This window comes from Amphiprion ocellaris, chromosome 18 (genome assembly GCF_022539595.1).
Source record: "Amphiprion ocellaris isolate individual 3 ecotype Okinawa chromosome 18, ASM2253959v1, whole genome shotgun sequence".
NCBI lineage: Eukaryota > Metazoa > Chordata > Actinopteri > Pomacentridae > Amphiprion > Amphiprion ocellaris.
The window spans coordinates 3,428,084-3,447,267 of NC_072783.1; the positions used below are offsets into that span (position 1 = coordinate 3,428,084).

General features: G+C 38.2%; 1 protein-coding gene across 1 annotated transcript in view; it reads left to right on the top strand.

Moving 5' to 3' along the window:
• The window catches only part of slc16a5a (solute carrier family 16 member 5a), a 28,346-nt gene extending 9,399 nt beyond the window's left edge, over positions 1-18,947 (top strand). The window contains exons 3-5 of the mRNA XM_023268617.3: positions 5,843-5,986; positions 7,605-8,444; positions 16,093-18,947. Coding sequence (XP_023124385.1) covers positions 5,843-5,986; positions 7,605-8,444; positions 16,093-16,355 — 1,247 coding nt within the window. The 3' untranslated portion in view covers positions 16,356-18,947. The remainder of the gene's footprint in view (positions 1-5,842; positions 5,987-7,604; positions 8,445-16,092) is intronic.
• The last annotated feature ends 237 nt before the right edge of the window (positions 18,948-19,184 follow it).

Sequence of the window (19,184 nt, forward strand, 5' to 3'; positions counted from 1 at the left end):
AGTGTGGCGAAAGTCATTTCTCAGGATATCTAACCCCTGCACACCGTAGCTGGAGAGAATCTTGTTAATCTGGTCTTTTATCGTCATCCGGGAGCCTTTTTATTTAGATTGATAAGCAACAGGTTAATCAAGTTGAATATCTTGGTGATAAACGGTGCAAGGTGTTCCCCAATCAGTAATTTCAACTGTCAATATTTTAAAAGCAGATACAAAAAGCTGATGAAAGTTACTCTGTGTTTTATCTCCACGTTATCAGAACAGTTTGATAATACCTCCTCTTCCAATTTAATAATTGCCCAAAAGAAGTAATAGGCGCGATGCATTTTTTCTTTAATGATATTTTTAGGAGTCCTTAAGATTTATTTATTTAAAAACATTAAAGGAAGAATGTTTCGTTCACATACAGAATAACTGTAGTCTGTCGTGGGCGGTGATCAGTAATTACTACTTTTTTATTGAAAGAAACCTGAGACCACACCAGAACAATCGGTACTGGTTCATGTTATCGCAGTGCTTTCAAACTCCCACCTTCCTCCCTTCCTGTCCTGAACACACAACTCTAAGCTCCATTTATTCTGCCTGATATTTTGGTTTGGGTTTTGGCATGGATTTTATGTGTTTAGCCTGTCAGCAGTCTGGTTCCCCAAACGGTTGAATACATCTTTTGTTTTTTCAGTGATAGAAATGATAAAGTGAAAATGTGTGCCAGGTTATTGCGATTCTTTACTTTATCTCCCAAATTCATATAAGTGTAATTCATTAGTTTGATTTAATTTGGCATGGAAGTCGATGATACTATGTATATTTTTGTCTTTAACAATATTCTGGTGTCAAAATACCAAGAATCTGAAATTACTGTTTTTTTCAATGTTTTTATCTAATGATTTTGTAGGCTAGCGAACACATTTTACTTTCTTATTTCTTGGAATGCCGAAACAAGTGGATGTTGTCCGCACTGTCATCATGAGAGGTGGAGAAGAGCCGTCTAGAAGCAGAATTAAAGACAGCACTTTCTAAAGAAGATAACTCAAACCAGAAAATAGATTCTATAGAGGAGGTGGTGGACAGACAAGAAAAAAAGAGGAAGTCCTGGTGGAAGAGGTTTGTCAGTTTCTTTAAGAAAAATGGTAGAACCAAACCTCACCCTGAGTCCTGACTCAGGTTGAACCTCTTCCTCTTCTCCTCCTGTCTGGACCCACCAACCAGATAATTAATAATATCTTTATGAAAGATATTATTATTTGTTATAGGTCTATTTGTTTTTTACTAAATTTTATACAGTTTTATACTTCTATTTTATAATAAAATATAAAATACCACGATAAACTACATCATTTCATGTTTATATATATTCTCATGTTTTGTAAATATATATTACCATGCTATGTTTATAACATATACTTAAAAAAATAGAACAAAATAAAAATAAACTAAATTTAACAGAATGTTCTTCACTAACATCTTTTCTTTAGCAAAAAACATGAGTTTGACAAAATTGAACAAAATATTAACGACAATAAAAACAGCCAGAGAGTTGCTGTTAAAAAAAAGAATTTCTGTTTTTGTGCAGTTCTGATTCTGCTGTGTGTGTAGTTTCTCATTCATCCAGGTCATGGTTATCCAAAGTTGTTTAAGTCAAGCCAACTGGACTTTAAGAAGGTTCCTTGAAGATGTTTCACCTCTCATCCAAGAGGCTTCTTCAGTTGTGGTGGTGGTTGATGTTGCCTCAGCTTAAAACGTCTGTGAGGTGTGGTCAGTGTTATTCACATTCCGACGACCATTGCCAAGGCAGGTACACACTCAGACAAAGACTGGTCCACCCAAAAGACCCCACACCACACAGTCAGAAGAGCAACCTGGTGTATGCAGTTAAATGCAGCGAGGAATGCTCAGATCTCTACATAGGGGAAACCAAACAGCCACTTAACAAGCGAATGGCTCAACACAGAAGAGCCAGTTCCTCAGGACAGGATTCGGTGGTCTTCCTTCACCTCAAGGAAGAGGGACACTCATTTCAGGACACCAATGTTCAGATTTTGGACAGGGAGGACAGATGGTTTGAGAGAGGCATGAAAGAAGCCATCCATGTCAAAGTGGAGAAGCCATCTCTGAATGGGGGGGTGGTCTACGACATCATCTTTCACCATTTTACAATCAGTCAAAACTCCCCAAAAGAACTACTCAGCGGAATGACTCAGGTGAGGTGACTCATGCTAACGACCACCATTAGCATACGAGGGCTCGGTGAAACTCGCATTTCAACGACCCCCTTTGTCACTCCCTGGCTCCCAGTGACCATCGTTGAGGAGCCAGGTGGGCCTTGGCAATGGTCGTCGGAATGTGAATAGCACTGACCACACCTCACAGAGGTTATAAGCTGAGGCAACATCAACCATTCTGATTCTGCTGTCTTCATGATTGTGTGAAGGTTCTATACTAACATGTCTCACTAATCAATGGAGGAGTTTTTGGGTTTACTGCTGCACGCTCAAGGAATGATGAGTCTGAAGTTGTTTGAATGAATGAGCGGTGACAGTTTTAAATGTCTGAGCTGTAGAAAATTCCCTGGAGAAAGTTCTAGAGTAGACTTATCGATAGGAGTAGGAGTGAGTTTGTCTGATTCTTAGACTTCCTACTCTACCAAGGCTCTGCCTCCTTGGAGGAGTAAATGTGTCATAAATTAGCTGTAGTACCTGGTTTTACCATCAGGTGGACCCTCTTGCTCTTTATTACTGTCGTAATCTTGCTTTGTGGACTCCTGGCAGGTCTGTGTTGGTAAGTGGAGAACATTGGGGTTTAGCTACTTATGAGCACCATGACAAAGACTTCTGTGTTGCATAATGCCTACTGGCCATAGCTTTTGTTGTGTACGAAATGTGACCGCATCACTATGATGCCAGGAGTATGATGCCATGATCTATGGCATCAAAGTGGCCATGTCACATGACCAAAGCCGTGGTAATTGCTCATGTCATGACCACATCAAAACAGCCTCATCTTCAGTTCATTTCATGGTGTTCTTTAGTTGATTGACTGATAAGGCTGCCGATTTAGAATTCCCTTCTCCAAATAAATATGGACACAATGGCAGCTAGAAAAGCACTCAGAGAGCGCAGTACTCTGCCAAGGCTGTTCAGGTGACGTATCATTTCCGATGGATGAAATCTTTAATAAAAAATGACCTTGTGCTGAGCACAAGCATGTGTTATGCATGTGCATGTTATGTATGGATACCAAATTGCGTGTAAATACAGTTTAATCATTTGTTCCTTGTATGATTTCCAACTGATAAATCAATCAGTTTGTAGTAGGATGCAATCATGTGATCGTCAGCAGGTAACTGACACAGTGTTCACATCATGGTTACAGTGACGCCGTGCCGGCTGCTATATCTCCCAATGGGAAATCTTTAACAAAGCTGTAGATCCAGACTATAAGCCGCATCACTGCCAAAATCTAATCACTTGGTCCTTGTGTCATTTCTGACCTTTCCTGAAAATTTCATCCAAATCCGTTGCTCTGTTTTTCAGTAATGTTTCACACAGACAGACAGACAGACAGACAGACAGACAGACAGACAGACAGACAGACAGACAGACAGACAGACAGACAGACAGACAGACAGACAGACAGACAGACAGACAGACAGACAGACAGACAGACAGACAAAGCGTACGCCGATCGTCACATAACTCTGCCGTTTGTTGGCAGAGTAATAAAATAAAACGCTGGGAACAGCAAGAAACACCGACCAACATGGGTTACACAGACAGACAGACAGACAGACAGACAGATTCACAGACAAACGTACGTTCGTCACATATCTCCGCCCGTTCCTTGGCGGAGTAAAAAGTCTAGTTTTTATTCACCTGTTGGCACAGTACCCACAGCACCTGAGCGACAGGTTTAGTGCAAAACAGCATCCTTCCTTTTTCCTTGATACTGTAGGGTTTTGATGACAACATCCTTTCAATTATAGATTTAACTGATGAGGAGGAATTTATGAATTAGATCATTTAAAAGCAGAACTACGGCATGAAACTGCCAGCTGTGGCGCACTTCAATGCCAGCTGATACATTGTTGATTCTGCCTTTTCATGGTTTACTATTTACAAACAAATATAGAATATCAGAAGTTCTACTGTATTCTGCAGAAACTAGAGTTTTATGGGGTGCCAAGACGGGAGAATTAGAAGTCGCAGCTCGTTTTGTACAAAGTTCTCATGGATGTTGGAGGCAGGAATGCTTTGATCTTAAAAATTATCCTTAAGCTTAAAGAAATGTGACACAGATCTAAGTTTTATCTTCATTTAGTGACACAAATCAAAGCAGCCGCCTCCCACCAAGTTTCTGTTCAGTTCAGCAGGAATTAAAACTGAAATGTTAAGTCACTAGATCAAGGGGTGTCAAACATGCCGCCGGGGGGGCCAAAAGCGGTCCTCCAGAGGGTCCAATCCGGCCCTCAAAGTGTAAAAATTCCAGAGAAGACATTAACTGCAGATTGTAAATTAGTAAAACTATAAATTTAAAATAATTTCTAGACCATGACAAGTTGTTTTGATCAGAAAGTAAAATACTAGATTGTTCATTCTTCTTTTGTTGTTTTGTGTCTCATTTTTGTAATATTTTATCTTGTTTTTGTCGGTTTTCTTGTCTGGATTTTGTCATTTGTCTCATGTTTTTGTTGTTTTGTGTTTCCTTTTTGTCTCACTTGTGTTTTTTGTCTTATTTTTCTCCTTTTGTGTTTCACTTTATTTGTTGTTTTTTGTGGTTTTGTCTTTTTTTGTCTCGCTTGTCATTTGTCCATTTTTTTTGCCGCTTTGTGTCTCGTTTTTGTAATATTTTGTCTTGTTTTTGTCGTTTTTTTGACTGACTTTTGTCTTGTTTTTGTAATTTTGTTTCTCGTTTTTGTTGTTTTGTGTTTCCTTTTTGTAATTTGTCTCGTTTTGTTGTTTTTTGGTCTTATTTTTGTAATTTTGTGTTTTGCTTTATTTGTTGTTTTTAGCATTGTTTTTGCTATTTTGTCTTTTTTTGTCTTATGTTGTGTATTTTTTTGTCATTTTCTCGTGTTTGTCATTTTTTGTCTCTTTTTTGTCATTTGTACACTTTTTTGGTGCTTTGTAACTTTTTTGACAAATTTTTTGCCTCTTTTTGTTTTGTTTTGAGTCGTTTGTCTCGCTTTTGTCATCTTGTTTCTCATTTTTCAAGTATTTTGTCTTGTTTTTGTTGTTTTGATCATAAAGTAATATCCTCTATGGTGCAGTTCCAGATACCTGCGACTAAATGTTGTGTTCCTTTGTAGGAACACTGATCTTAGTTTGTTCTAACATTTACCCTCATCAGTATCTTGCAGCTGCGTTGCCTAACAACAAATTCAGACTGAGTTAAATTTAACCCTCCTGTTTGTGACCTTTAACCAGCGTACACCACTGTATTTAGTACAGAGGCTTTCAAACTCACAAGTGAAACTTCCTTCTCTATCAAAGGTGATTCATGAGCAACAGTTGAGGTAAAATGATATTTCACAGATGGGAAAATCTGCTCTGTACATAAACAGTGTATTTTCAACTGAACTAACAGCTGTGTGGGTCAGTAAACTAGTCTGTCAGATTTATGTGCACACATGAATTAGAAAGTGAGCCAGAGAGTAAACATGTTTTCACTCATGCTTCCAGGTCTTAAGACCCTCAGGTCCCTCAGCTGGTACCAGATTCCAGCATATGGCTGTTATCTGAAACGTGTTGGTAGGATTAAGAAAACAGCCTCTCCTCTGCCGTGTAAGCCTTTTGCCCACTTCTGCTCCAGTATGCATTAAACTAAGAGCATTAAATCTGATCCACAGGTCCCTTTTGTAGCGTGCTGGTGGAGAGGTTTGGCTGCCGAGCAACAGTCATGTTGGGCGGAGTCCTGAGCGGGCTGGGAATGGCGGCCAGCTCATTTACCCGGTCCATCACCGAGCTCTACATCACCGCCGGGGTCGTCACAGGTCAGCAAACGCTCGGCACATTTATTACCCCACCTGACACACGACCGTTGACTACCTGCCCAACACCAAACACCAGGAGGCTGCTCAGGGAACATGAGGCAGCTGAAGCGTCAGAGCTTTTTCCCAAGCCCATCAGATTTTGGAGCTTTCTAAACGAAAATCGTGTCTTGTTGCAACTTTTTCTGCCCCAAAGTTGTCTAAAAATCACTTACTGCAACTTATATGAGAAAAATAAAACTCATTTTAAAGTTTAAAGGTGACAGTTGGGTCTGGTTTTTGTAGGTTTGGCTGCTACTGCCGACAAAATTGCACTTTTACAGACCTGAGCAGTAAATAATGTTAAACTGTTGGGCCTTGGTTTAAAATGGACCTCATTTTCCTTTCCAAATAAATCTGGCTAACCTGCAGGTTTGTTTACATCCTAAGTGATACTCTGACTTTTGTGTTTTTGTCTGATTTTGGGATGTTGTCGTCTTCCCATATCTCAGCATACAAATTGGCATCTCTGATCTTATTATTTTAGACAAATATTACAGTCAAAAAGTATGAAAATATGATCAACATTGTAAAAAGGAACCATTCAACCCTCTGAAACCCAAGCAGTTTCCTGTTGTTTCTTTTTTCCTGTCACATTTAAACTCACTGTGGGCTCATTTTCAAAGTTATATAAATTCCTGCACCTTTTATAGAAACAACAAAACAGTGGCTAGAAGTAGAAAACACAAAAAAATGTCTGGCCTTGTGTGGCACAGTTACAAAGCCAGAAAACATGAGAAAGGATAAAACAAAATTAATTTTTTGGTGGGTGGTGGTGTGTATTTTCCAGAAATGGGGGGAAAAAAACGGAAACAACATGAGAATCATTTTTATAGCGCCAAAATTGTTACCAATACTTTAAAAATGGTGGATCTACATACTACGTATACTTTTTAACTTACATTTTTATCACTGCTACAAACTCTATTCTGGACGTCAACACTAGACAGATATTTCACCAACAGCTTGGTTCTCTGTAGACCGTTTTTGAGCCAGGCAGCATTTATTTTGTTGCTCTTGTATGCTTTTATTTTGCTCTCAGGCTCTCTGATGTGTTTTCTATCTGCTGGTTTAAACACTGCCTGCAGTTCAGCCGAATACTTACAGAATTTTTGTCATGTCACAAAGCCATAGCCTTTCAGTTGCACCTAGGAGCGCACAGTTATTCTTTTTTTTACAGAATCTGGTGAAAACCGCTCCTTTTTGGAGAATTTTTTGATCACACAAGTAGAATAAATAAATGAAATGTAATGATTTTAAGCTTAGATTGGTTAATTTTCCTGATTGAATGGAACATCACAGAAGATTAGTACAATGACTGCCAGAAACTTGAAAATCCAACAGTTTTTTTCTGTTTTTACAGTTTCTTGCTTTGATAGATTGTGAAATTTTGGTGATTTTTCTAAAAAAGAAACGTACGTTTCCGTTTTGGATCCACAAGTGAGATGTTTTCTAGCCTACATTGTACTTTTTGGGGTTCAGAGGGTTAAAGTAGAGCAGAATACTTGAGCTGGAACATATTAGGAACATTATTTTGGTTATTTCTGATGCTGGAACTGACCGTCTACTTGTTCTGTTGCAGGACTCGGCTTCTGCTTCAGCTTCCAGCCAGCCGTGACCATCCTGGGACACTACTTCGTGCGCCGCCGTGCGTTCGCCAACGCCATGTCCTCCACCGGCACGGCCCTGGGACTGTGCACGCTGCCTTTCCTGGGAAACTACCTCCACACTGAGTTCGGCTGGAGGGGCAGCTTTCTGGTCCTGGGGGCCGTTTTGCTGAACTGCTGCGTTTGTGGAGCCGTGATGAGGCCCCTGCAGCCCAGCAGGCGTCGAGGGCAGCCGCTGATGAACCACGGACCCCCTCCTCCCGACGAGGACAACGACAGGAAGGAAAAGGGGCCGGTGAGGACGATATGGAGCTGCCTGTTGGCCACCCTGAGCAAACACATGGCCTTCGATCAGTTCTGCAACAACCCGCGTTACTGCGTGTACGCTATCGGCATCACGTGGATGATGCTGGGGTTCGTGGTGCCCCTCATCTACCTGGTTCCTTACGCCACGGCCCACGGCATGGAGCAGAGCCGGGCAGCTTTCCTGCTCTCCATCCTGGGGATCGTCAACATCGTGGTGCGGCCTCCTTTCGGCATCATCTTCAACATGCCCTGGTTCAAAGGGCGACACATCTACGTGTTCGCCTTCGCTCTGCTGGTCAACGGGCTCAGTAACAGCATCTGCTCCATCGGGCCCGGCTTCCCCGTGCTGCTGGCGTACGTGGTGATCTACGGGCTGTCCATGAGCGTGGTGGGCTCCCTCATGTTCACCGTCCTCATGGATATCGTGGAGATGAGCCGCTTCCCCTCCGCCCTGGGCCTCCTCGCTATCATGGAGAGCATCACGCTGCTCATCGGGCCGCCGCTGGCAGGTAAAGTAGACACAGAGAGGGGGAGATCCACAGCAGAGATATGGCAAGAATGTAGCACACTGTAATCAGAAACATCTAGACAGGATCTGCCTCAGCAAGCAGGTTTATGGGCTGCAGGCAGGAGCAACTTTTAGTCACGGTACACATGAAGTGACACAGATAGTAAAGCACGCTGCACGCTCAAGAAATCAGTTTTCAATCGGCAGTTTTATGCTGCTGCTGCTCGTTAAAGCTAAACCACAGATTTAGGTCTTTATTTTCTTTATTTTCCTCTTCAGTCTGCACAATCTCCAGTTTATTTTCAGCTCCATCTCTGTCGTTGGTAATAAATAAGATCGCATTAAAACTGGCACGGATAAGAAAATAAACATTAACTTACCACACTATCAGAGTCATTTCAGTGTCTGCTGGTAGAATCAGCCGAAGCGCCACAGTGACATCGCTTCCCTTTAGCCGTGCTAGGAGCTTCCGTCAGGCAGGAATCCTGTGATCAGGTACTGAATACTCACCTGGACAGAAAGGAACGCCCAAAGCCATTTGCTTGAGAGCTCAGTCCATCAAGTAAAAGCAAAGGCAAAATGGAAAAAGCAATGACAAAAGGCAAAACAAAATGAAAAAACAAAGGGAAAAGGGAAAAGCAAAGGCAAAATTTACCTTTATATTTCCATATTTATTTATTCTTCTTTATATTTGCACATTTATTTTCTTATTTTTTAACAGATTTATTTTTTATTTATTCTTTTTTTCTTCCAATTTATATTTACACCTTTATTTCCTTATTTTTTAACAGATTTATTTATTTATTTTTATTGTCTTTATATTTACACATTTATTGTCTTATTTTTAAAACAGATCTGTTTATTTATTTATTCCTCTTCATATTTACACATTTATTTCCTTAGTTTTTAAGAGATATATTTGATAATTCTTGTATTTATTCCTCTTTATATTTACACATTTACTTCCTTATTTTTTTAACAGATTTGTTTTTTTATTTTTTATTAATCTTTATATTCATACGTTTATTTTTAACAAATTTAGTTTTTCATTATTCTTTTATTTATTCCTTTGCATATTTGCACATTTATTTCCTTATTATTTAACAAATTTAGTTTTTATTCCTCTTTATATTTGCATATTTATTTCCTTCTTTTTTAGCAGATTTATTTATTTTATTTATTCCTCTTTATATTTACACATTTATTTCCTTATTTTTTAACAGATTTATTTTTTATTTTTCTTTTATTTATTCCTCTTTATATTTGCACTTTTATTTCCTTATTTTTTTTTTAGCAGATTTATGTATTTATTTATTTTATTCTCCTTTATATTGACACATTTATTTCCTTATTTTTTAGCAGATTTATTTTTTTATTCATCTTTATATTTACACATTTATTTCCTTATTTCTTCACAGATTTATCTTTTATTATGGCACTCCTGTGATTCCATACATAACCACTTGGCTAAAGTGCTTGATACTCTGCACATACCTGTATGTTGTATGGGCTCAGCTAATAAGCAGCTTAGAGAACAGATTCACATTTTTACAAGACTGCCAGATGCCCTTATAAACTCCGGAACCGGTTTTGCTCGCTCCCGTTTGTACTGGCCCCGATTAAGAGTCCTAAGTAATGCTTTACAAATCTCAGCTTGTCGGACGTCTTCTAAAGTTACCGTTTATTTAGTGGTGAAACCGTCCACTGCAGCTCGACACAGAAGCATCGACAGGCAAAGAAAATGAGGAAATCTGACACTGAAAAGGTTTTTGTTTTCTAACTCAGGATGCTTGTCAGTTGTACTTCTCTCTTTTGTATTCTATCGTCTTATCTGAGCATACTTAGTTTATTATCAGTGAAGCTTCATACTTATTATATCCTGCTGCACTGTGTTTCCTAATGTTATGTCATTTTGTCATTTTATTCTGTCTTATCAAAACTCCACCTTTTTTACTGCAAATCTGACAAATGGCCTCTTTATCGGACTCCCCTTTATAACTTGGCTTAAAACCTTAATGCACCTGCAGGGAAGGCCGGGATGCGAACCGGGATCTTCTAGCTGTAAGGCGACAGTGCTAACCACCACACCACTATGCAGCCTGTAAAATGTACAATAAACCAATAAATAAACAGCACTAAAATATAACATCTAAAAGAAATAAAAATAATAAAATGTCACTGTGCCGCTAGGTATTGAAAGCCATTTTAAACAGGAAGGTTTTGAGCTTTGATTTGAACAGATCCAGGTCAGTGAGGGTGCATGTTGGACCAGAACCTGGGTCCAGAACCTGAGTCCAGAACCTGAGTCCAGAACCTGAGTCCAGAACCTGGGTCCAGAACCTGGGTCCAGAACCTGGGTCCAGAACCTGGGTCCAGAACCTGGGTCCAGAACCTGGGTCCAGCTGCAGAGAACACTCCAGGGTTTGTATTTAGACCTCAGTACTTCAAGCAGCCGCTGACTGGAAAACCTCAGAGCTCTTTTTTGGTCCGATAAAGTTAAAAGCTCAGATAAACAAAGTGGAGCAAGACCGTTAAGAGCTTTAAAAACAAGCAGAAGTTTAAAAGCAATTCTTGACAGTCACCTTAAATCAAGTTGTAGAACCTTTAGATCACCTCAGATTATCCTACAGGTTAACTGTTCGTATTTGCTTTTCCCAAACTGAGGCTGGGAGCTCATTCAGTCCTTCTCTGTCCTTAATATGAACCTGAGAAAGGCAAAAGAAGAACCGTGAGAGAGAACTGCTGCGACAAAGACATGGCTTGGTTAACCCTCCTGTTGTCTGCATTTACAGGCACCAAAGAATGTTGTTTCCTTGTCTGAAAAAAATCCAAAAAGTCAGCAAAAAAATTCCCCAAATTTCTGAAAATTTGCAAAACCTTCAGGAAGAAAATTCCAATAATTCCTTAAAAGTTTCCCTTGAAAGTATTATTTTAAAAAAAAAAATCCCCAAAATTTGGCAAGAAAATTCTTGCAAATGTTTTCAAAAAATTAGTAAAAATCTTCCAAAAAAATCCTAAAAATATCTAAAGTGATTCCATTTTTATCAGTAAAACTTCTAATATTTTCTTTAAGAACATTCACATAAAAATCAACCAAAATCCAGTGAATTTTGCTGGATTTTGGTTGATTTTTATGTGAATGTTCTTAAGAAACATTTTTAACATTTCTTTTTTTCCCACCAAAAAATGTTCAAAAATTTCCCAAAAATGTTGAAAATGTGGACATCAGAAGTTTCACTGTGAAAATATATATTTTTCCCCACATTTTCAAATTATAAAACGGGTCAATTTGACCCTCAGGACGACACGAGTGTTAAGATTAGATGTTGTTTGGTGTGACGTTACGGAGTAGATGAGTTGTCTCCATACTGGGCTGTAATCTAAATATCCTCCCAGCTCCATATGAACCTGAGGTTGAAGAGAATCCTCAGAAGTGATGCTGCTGGTGCTCACATCTCTGTGTTGCTCCTTGTATCACTTCTCCTGACATCAGTAAACCTTATTCTCTGCCTCCTCGTTCATCTCTTGACATGGCAGAATTCCCTAACGCCCCCCTGGAAACATTTCCGTTCCCTTCCATGCAGCTTTTTTTTACCATAGAGTTGAAGTTCTGAGGTTTAATTCACTGATTTTGCATGTTTTAGCTCAAAAGAAAGAGATAATGATCCGAACAAAGCCTCATAAGATGCATCAGTTACGCTTCACTTCTATTTCTTCAAATGTAACCTTGTGTCTTTGCTTTGTTTTTGTAGTTTTGTTTCTTGTTTTTAGACTGTTTTATTTGATGGGAGCAGTAGAAAAACACTCCCTAATATGCTCCCTAACCACATTGTTATTATTTAAAGCTACATAATGACATTTGACACATTCATTTCTTTTTCAGTAAACCCTGACACAGTCCACAGTCTCTGATCATCCCATCAGCACAGCATTACTGTCTAGATAATTTAGATTTCTTACACGGTACATGGGAGAAAATGAAGCTATCTTTATTCTGTTCATGGTTTGTTTAGTTTTTCTCTATTAAAAAAGCAAAAGAAACAAAAGTAAGACCACCGTTAAAGTACCGGTAAAAGCAGTTGTACCGTTAAAATCTGAGTGATACCCGTCCCTACTTGTTGCTGTATCTGGAAGAGTTTTCTCAGGCTGAGATGCTTTCTGACTTTGCTTGTGTTTTGTCAGGTAGCAGAGTATTGAGCTCTCAGGGCCACCGTAGCTCTCTGTCCACCTCTGATCAATACTAGGATCACTAATCCTGCAGTCGAAGGTTCAAGAGGAATGGATCGAATTATCTAAACACTAAAGAAAGGTGCTTCCTTTTCTTATCTCCTCATAGTGTTTCCATGAAGGTCAAGGAAACGTGTTTTGGAGAATCTGAAACTCCAGGATCATCACAGTGAAGCTCGGTCTTTTCTGCTGATCTGCTATAAACTATAAACCAGAAATGACAGAACCCTGCTCTGCTCGTTGTTTTCGTGCGTTTAGTTTTGTGCACGTGTTTCCACTTGTGTTTTATGTGAATGGCTGAGATGCAGGAGATGAAGCCGCTGCAGGCTGTTGCTGTAAATAACCTCCTGTTCTCAGTCAATATGGGCAGCAGAGCGAGGAAAAGGGCAGAGCTCAGGTTTCAGATGCCTCCTATGTTTATCTGCTGCAGTGATGTAACCAGAGAGACTCAACAGATCGTTTTCCTGCTGCTGCACATCTGACATGGTCACTACTGATGGTCGCATAGAAACGATTAGCTAAGATTGTGGTTGGATTTGGGTTTTAACTGCTCGTATTTATCGGAAGTGGCAGGAGAAAGAAGAGAAGCGCATCGTAAAAATAAGGAAGATGTGTATTTGGTGCTACAAGAAATCTAGATGTGGAGTTATTTTCAGATTTATTCTGATGACTATTAGTCAATGATTAGCAGCTACATGCAAACTGACCACTATTCTTTTCTGGATTTATAAACTGTCCCCTCCAACTGGCTGACCAGCTCGAACAATATCTGGTGCAAAATCTTAATTTTGGCTTGTTTTTAAAAAATCGCAAACAGTGATTTCGATGAAACGTCATTATTTATTGTTTTATTTATAGTTCAAGGAGCATTTGAATGTGGAAAATCCAACCATTTTTTTCCGGTTTTGAGCATTTCTGACTCCAAGAAACAGTGTATTTTTGGTGATTTTTTAAAAATATTTTTTAAAAACAACACAACTGACATTTTAGGACTGAGAGGCAGGAAGATATCATTTTAATGGAAAAAACTTATAAGTATGTACACTACCGTTCAAAAGTTTGGCGTCTTATTTTTGAAAGAAAAGCAGTTTTTTTCACTGAAGATAACATTAAATGAATGGTAAATCCAGTGTAGACATTGTTAATGTGGTAAATGACTATTCTAGCTGGAAACAGCTGATTTTTAATGGAATATCTCCATAGGGGTACAGAGGAACATTTCCAGCAACCATCACTCCTGTGTTCTAATGCTACATTGTGTTAGCTAATGGTGTTGAAAGGCTCATTGATGATTAGAAAACCCTTGTGCAGTTGTGTTAGCACATGAATAAAAGTGGGAGTTTTCATGGAGAACATGGAATTGCCTGGATGACCCCAAACTTCTGAATGATAATGCATGTTTTTGTTTTTTTTTTTTGAACAATACCTGCTGCAAACTCTTAATTTTTTGGCTTGTTTTTAAAAAATGACTGGTAGAATAAAGCAATTTTGATGAAACATCGTGATTTTAAGCTTTTGCTTAATTTTCCATGACAGAAGTACATCACACATGATTAATTCAAGGACTGATGGAAAGTTGAAAATCCAACCATTTTTTCATTTTTTTTTATTTGTTTGTGGATCTGAGAAACTTTGTATTTGTGACTTCTTATTTTTTCTTATACAACATGCCTGATAGTTTTTAGGACTAAGAATCGTAAGACAGGAAGAGATTATTTTAATGGAAGAAAAAACTAAATATGTAACTGAGACACAGAAATGAGGCTTTAGGGGTTTAATCAATGACCAGAGAGTGACTGAGTCCCAATGGATTTTCAGCTGATTTATATATTTTTAAAACTATATCTGGTGCAAACTCTTCATTTTTTTACTCATTTTAAAATGGGACCTGTAGAATAAAGTCAGTTTGAAGAAACGTCACAACTTTAAGCTTTGATTTGATTTGATTAATTTTCCAGACAGAAAGACACATCACACAAAATTGGTTTAAGGAGCATCAGAAAGGGGGAAATCCAAAAAAAAAAAATCTATTTCGAGCGTTTCTGACTCCAGGAAACTGTATTTTTGGTGATTTAAAAAAAAAACAAAAAAACATGACTGGCAGATTTTAAGACTATGAGTATTTGGTCAGGAAGGGATTATTTTAATGGAAAAAACTTGTAAATATGTATATATTTGTTTGTTTGTTTTTTTTAAATATCTGATGCAAAATAAAAGACAGAGAGCAACATTACACATGATTAATTCAAGGACTGCTGGAAAGTGTGAGATCCAACCATTACTTCATTTTTTTGTTCGTTTCTGAATCTGAGAAACTTTGTATTTTTTTTAAAGTCATAGTTTTGTGGACTAAGAGTATTAGTAGTATAAGTATGAGGAAGAGAGGGATTATTTTAATGGAAAAAATCTAAATATGTAACTTTGATCCACAGAAATGAGACTTTAGGGATTAAATCAAAGACCAGAGATGGACTTTAAAGCATTTTCCTCCAATTCACATCATCCTTTCCAGGAACTCCTGCATTAATCCTCCTGTTGTCCTCATTTACGGGCACCAAAAAATATAGTTTCCTTGTCTGAAAAAAAATCCAAAAATTCAGGAAAAAAAATCCTCCAAATTTCTGAAAATTTGCAAAACCTTCAGGAAGAAAATTCCATTAATTCCTTAGAAGTTTCCCTAAAAGTTTTGTTGAAAAAAATCCCCCAAATTTGGCAAGAAAATTCTTGTAAATATTTTCAAAAAATTTGTAAAAATCTTCCAAAAAATCCTGAAAATATCTAAAGTGATTCCATATATATCAGTAAAACTTCTAATATTTTCTTTAAGAACATTCACAAAAAAAAATCAATGAAAATCCAGCGAAATGTGCTGAATTTTGGTTGGTTTTTGGGTGAATGTTCTTAAACATTTTTTAAAAACATTTATTTTTTCCACCAAAATCCCCAAATTTCTGAAAATTTGCAAAACCTTCAGGAAGAAAATTCCAATAATTCCTTAGAAATTTTATTTTAAAAGTTTTATAGAAAAAATTCCCCCAAATTTGGCAAGAAAATTCTTCTAAATATTTTCAAAAAAATTTGTAAAAATCTTCCAAAAAAATTCCTAAAAATATCTAAAGTGATTCCATATATATCAGTAAAACTTCTAATATTTTCTTGAACATTTGATTTTTTTGTGAATATTCTTAAGAAACATTTTTAACATTTCTTTTTTTCCAGCAAAAAATTTTCAAAGATTTCCCAAAAATGTTGAAAATGTGGACATCAGAAGTTTCACTGTGAAAATATTTTTTTTCCCACATGTTCAAACTTTAAAACAGGTCAATTTGGCCCGCAGCACAACACGAGGGTTAATTTGTAGCTTCACAGGAGGGAAGTTTAGGATCTGATGCTGACTCTGCTGTGTTTTTCTTTCCTTGCAGGAGTTCTGGTGGACAGAACCGGCCAGTACTACCACGTCTTCTTCGCCTGCAGCGCCGTCGTTGCCTCGTCCGCCCTGTTCCTCATGGCGTCCTTCTCCCTGCTGGCTAGAAAGGAGAGGAAGGCGCTGCAGCAGGGTCAACCCTCCACGCCGGCCGACCCCTCCATCGAGGTGGCCCCCGGCTGCCAGTACCGCAGCGTCCCCACAGAGGGCGACAGAGACAAGGCCTCGGCCAACGGGGCGGAATACATCACCAGCGTCTGAACCCTCACACTGCGTCGCACTGATTCCTGATGTTTGCTCGCCAGGTGCTGCAGAGTTTACTTTAGCGTGGTTGGATGACCTCGTCTGCCTCCACCTCCCGCGGCGCCATAAAAGTCCAAACGAATGCTAGGAATGGTTTGCGCCGTCTGGCCGCGGTTCCATACCAAAACGAACAGATGTGCACTTAGAACTACGATGTGATTGTACTGTTCTCTTGTAAAATGCTGCTGATCTCATGACACAATCTTTCACACTCACTTTTATCAAGCCAAGACACATACATGATCCTGTGTTTTAAATGGAAATCACACCTAGACGATGGCTGGAACAGTGTTTTAACCTCCTGTTGTCCTCATTTACAGGCACCAAAGTATTGTTTCCTTGTCTGAAAAAAATACAAAAATTCAGAAAAAAAATTCCACAAATTTCTGAAAATTTGCAAAACCTTCAGGAAGAAAATTCCAATAATTCCTTCAAAGTTTCCCTTAAAAGTTTTATTTTTAAAAAATCCCCCAAATTTGGCAAGAACATTGTTGGAAATATTTTCAAAAAATGAGTAAGAATCGTCCAAAAAATCCTAAAAATATCTAAAGTGATTACATATATATCAGTAAAACTTCTAATATTTTCTTGAAGAACATTCACATAAAAATCAAACAAAATCCAGTGAAATTCGCTGGATTTTGGTTGATTTTTTTGCGAATGTTCTTAAGAAACATTTTTAACATTTCTTTTTTTCCACCAAAAATGTTTCCCGAAAATGTGGATACCAGAAGTTTCACTGTGAAAATATTTTTTTCCCACATTTTCAAACTTTAAAACGGGTCAATTTGACCCGCAGGACGACATGAGGGTTAAATGTGTCTGAGGAGGAGGTACGTTCCTGTTGATGGTGATACAGCAGGAAAAGTGTTCTAGTATCAATGGCTGGTTTTATTTTATGTCCATCTTATTGGAAACAAACCCCATAACACCAAAATCAACTCCCTTTATTTACACTAATGTGAAAAATAAGCACATCTCTGAGTGAACAATCCCAGTGAGAACATGTGATTGGACACCAGAACAGTGCAGCAGCACTCTAAAACTACACGACTTCAATAACTAATCTGATTTCAAATATATTTACTGAGGAATCACAGAGAGCAATTTATTTATTTATTTAGCCAGGGGAGATCCCGTTGAGATTAAGAACCTCTTATTCAAGGGAGTCCTGGCCAAGATAGGCAGCAGCGAGTACAAAGCACTGTTATAAAATTACACAGTTAAAACAGAATTAAAACACAAAAAATAAAAAATATAATGATTAAATTTACAAGCAAGTTATAAAAAAGTGCGTGTTGTGGAAATGGCCTCAAGAACTCGCAGTTTAGATTTAAAGGCACTCAATGAGATGACCTCAGTTAATTTCCAGTCTTTCTGCAATATATTCCAGGCAGAATTGCAGAATAAATGTGAACTTGCACAATAAAAGTCGTAATATTTCTCAACATAGTCCCTCAAGATAAGCTCAGAATGTCCACCTTAAAGGCGTTGAGGGTGTCTGTCAACACTGGCTGAGCTCCAGATTAACACGTTTCAATGTTTCTGGTGTGTTGAGTCTAAATCCACAGTTTTGTTTTCACCTGCTAGATCACCATGGTAACGGATGCTGCACAGCTAACTTCTGACTGAGTTTGGGATTCAAATGGGGTCTGAGGAAAAAGTGCATTTGTTGGGAACTATTTTTAGCTGCGGATGTATACATGTTCATGGTAATGAAGGAATATAACGTGGGTTTTTTTTAGGAATAATGGAGCTCTATCATGCTTTACGCACACTGTACTTGTTATTCACATTAATTTATTCTTGATTTTGGTCTTTTTTAATGGGATTTGTTTCACTGGAAGAATAACATAAAGCAGCTCCAGCCTTTTGCTTTCAACACTAAACCGCAAAACACTGTTATAGTGGGCTTTTAATCAGTCTGAACAGGGTGCAGATAACATGTTTTGTTTAGTTTTTTACATTTTTGTTACGTTTAGAGCAGATTTACACCAATGTGGATGACTATATGAGCACATTAGAAGACGTATGTTTGTCATCGTCTGTCAGGTGTAGCAGCAGCAGATTAATCATGATTTTTTTCCCAGCATGCTTCTCATTCCTTGATGCTACAGTGCCTTTTCACATAGCTGGTGTATTTCTAACAATGACTCACTACCACAGGATAGTTTCACACCTTTTCAGGAACACATGATTTTAAACTGTCGGCTGTTCAGAGGTTTGGAGCATCTCAAAAGCACCGAACGTCTGACACGATCAAAGTTTTACGACACTGAAGATGAGTTTGGTTCCAATCAGAGACTCATCTTTTGGTAAATTTCACACCACCGGTTAAGGTTTTAACAAAGCTGTTTTAAGTGACTGAAAATCAAATACACTTTCAGGTATAAGCTGTGTTGCAGTAAACAAACCTCTTTCCCACCGGAGGATTTATTAGTCATTTTTAGAGGCTTGTCTTGCTGTGGGCCAAATTATATCTTTATTATATGTAGAAATTCTTTATTTATACATTGTGATCAGGAGATAAATAAATGTTTGAATATCAAAGTTGGCTCTTGTGATTTTTATTTATTTAATTGTGTCTGATCAGAGCTTAAAACATTAACAACGGTGGCATTTGCCCTCTGATGCTATTAAAAAATAATCTCTCCTAAGGTTTTTCTAGCGTAGAACACACCCAGTGTGTAGCTTAGTGCCATTTATAAATTGATTTTAGTCCAGATGTCCAACAGCTGTCAGGAACTGACCCATGAACTCCCAAGAAGAGTCATTAGAGGTGACACA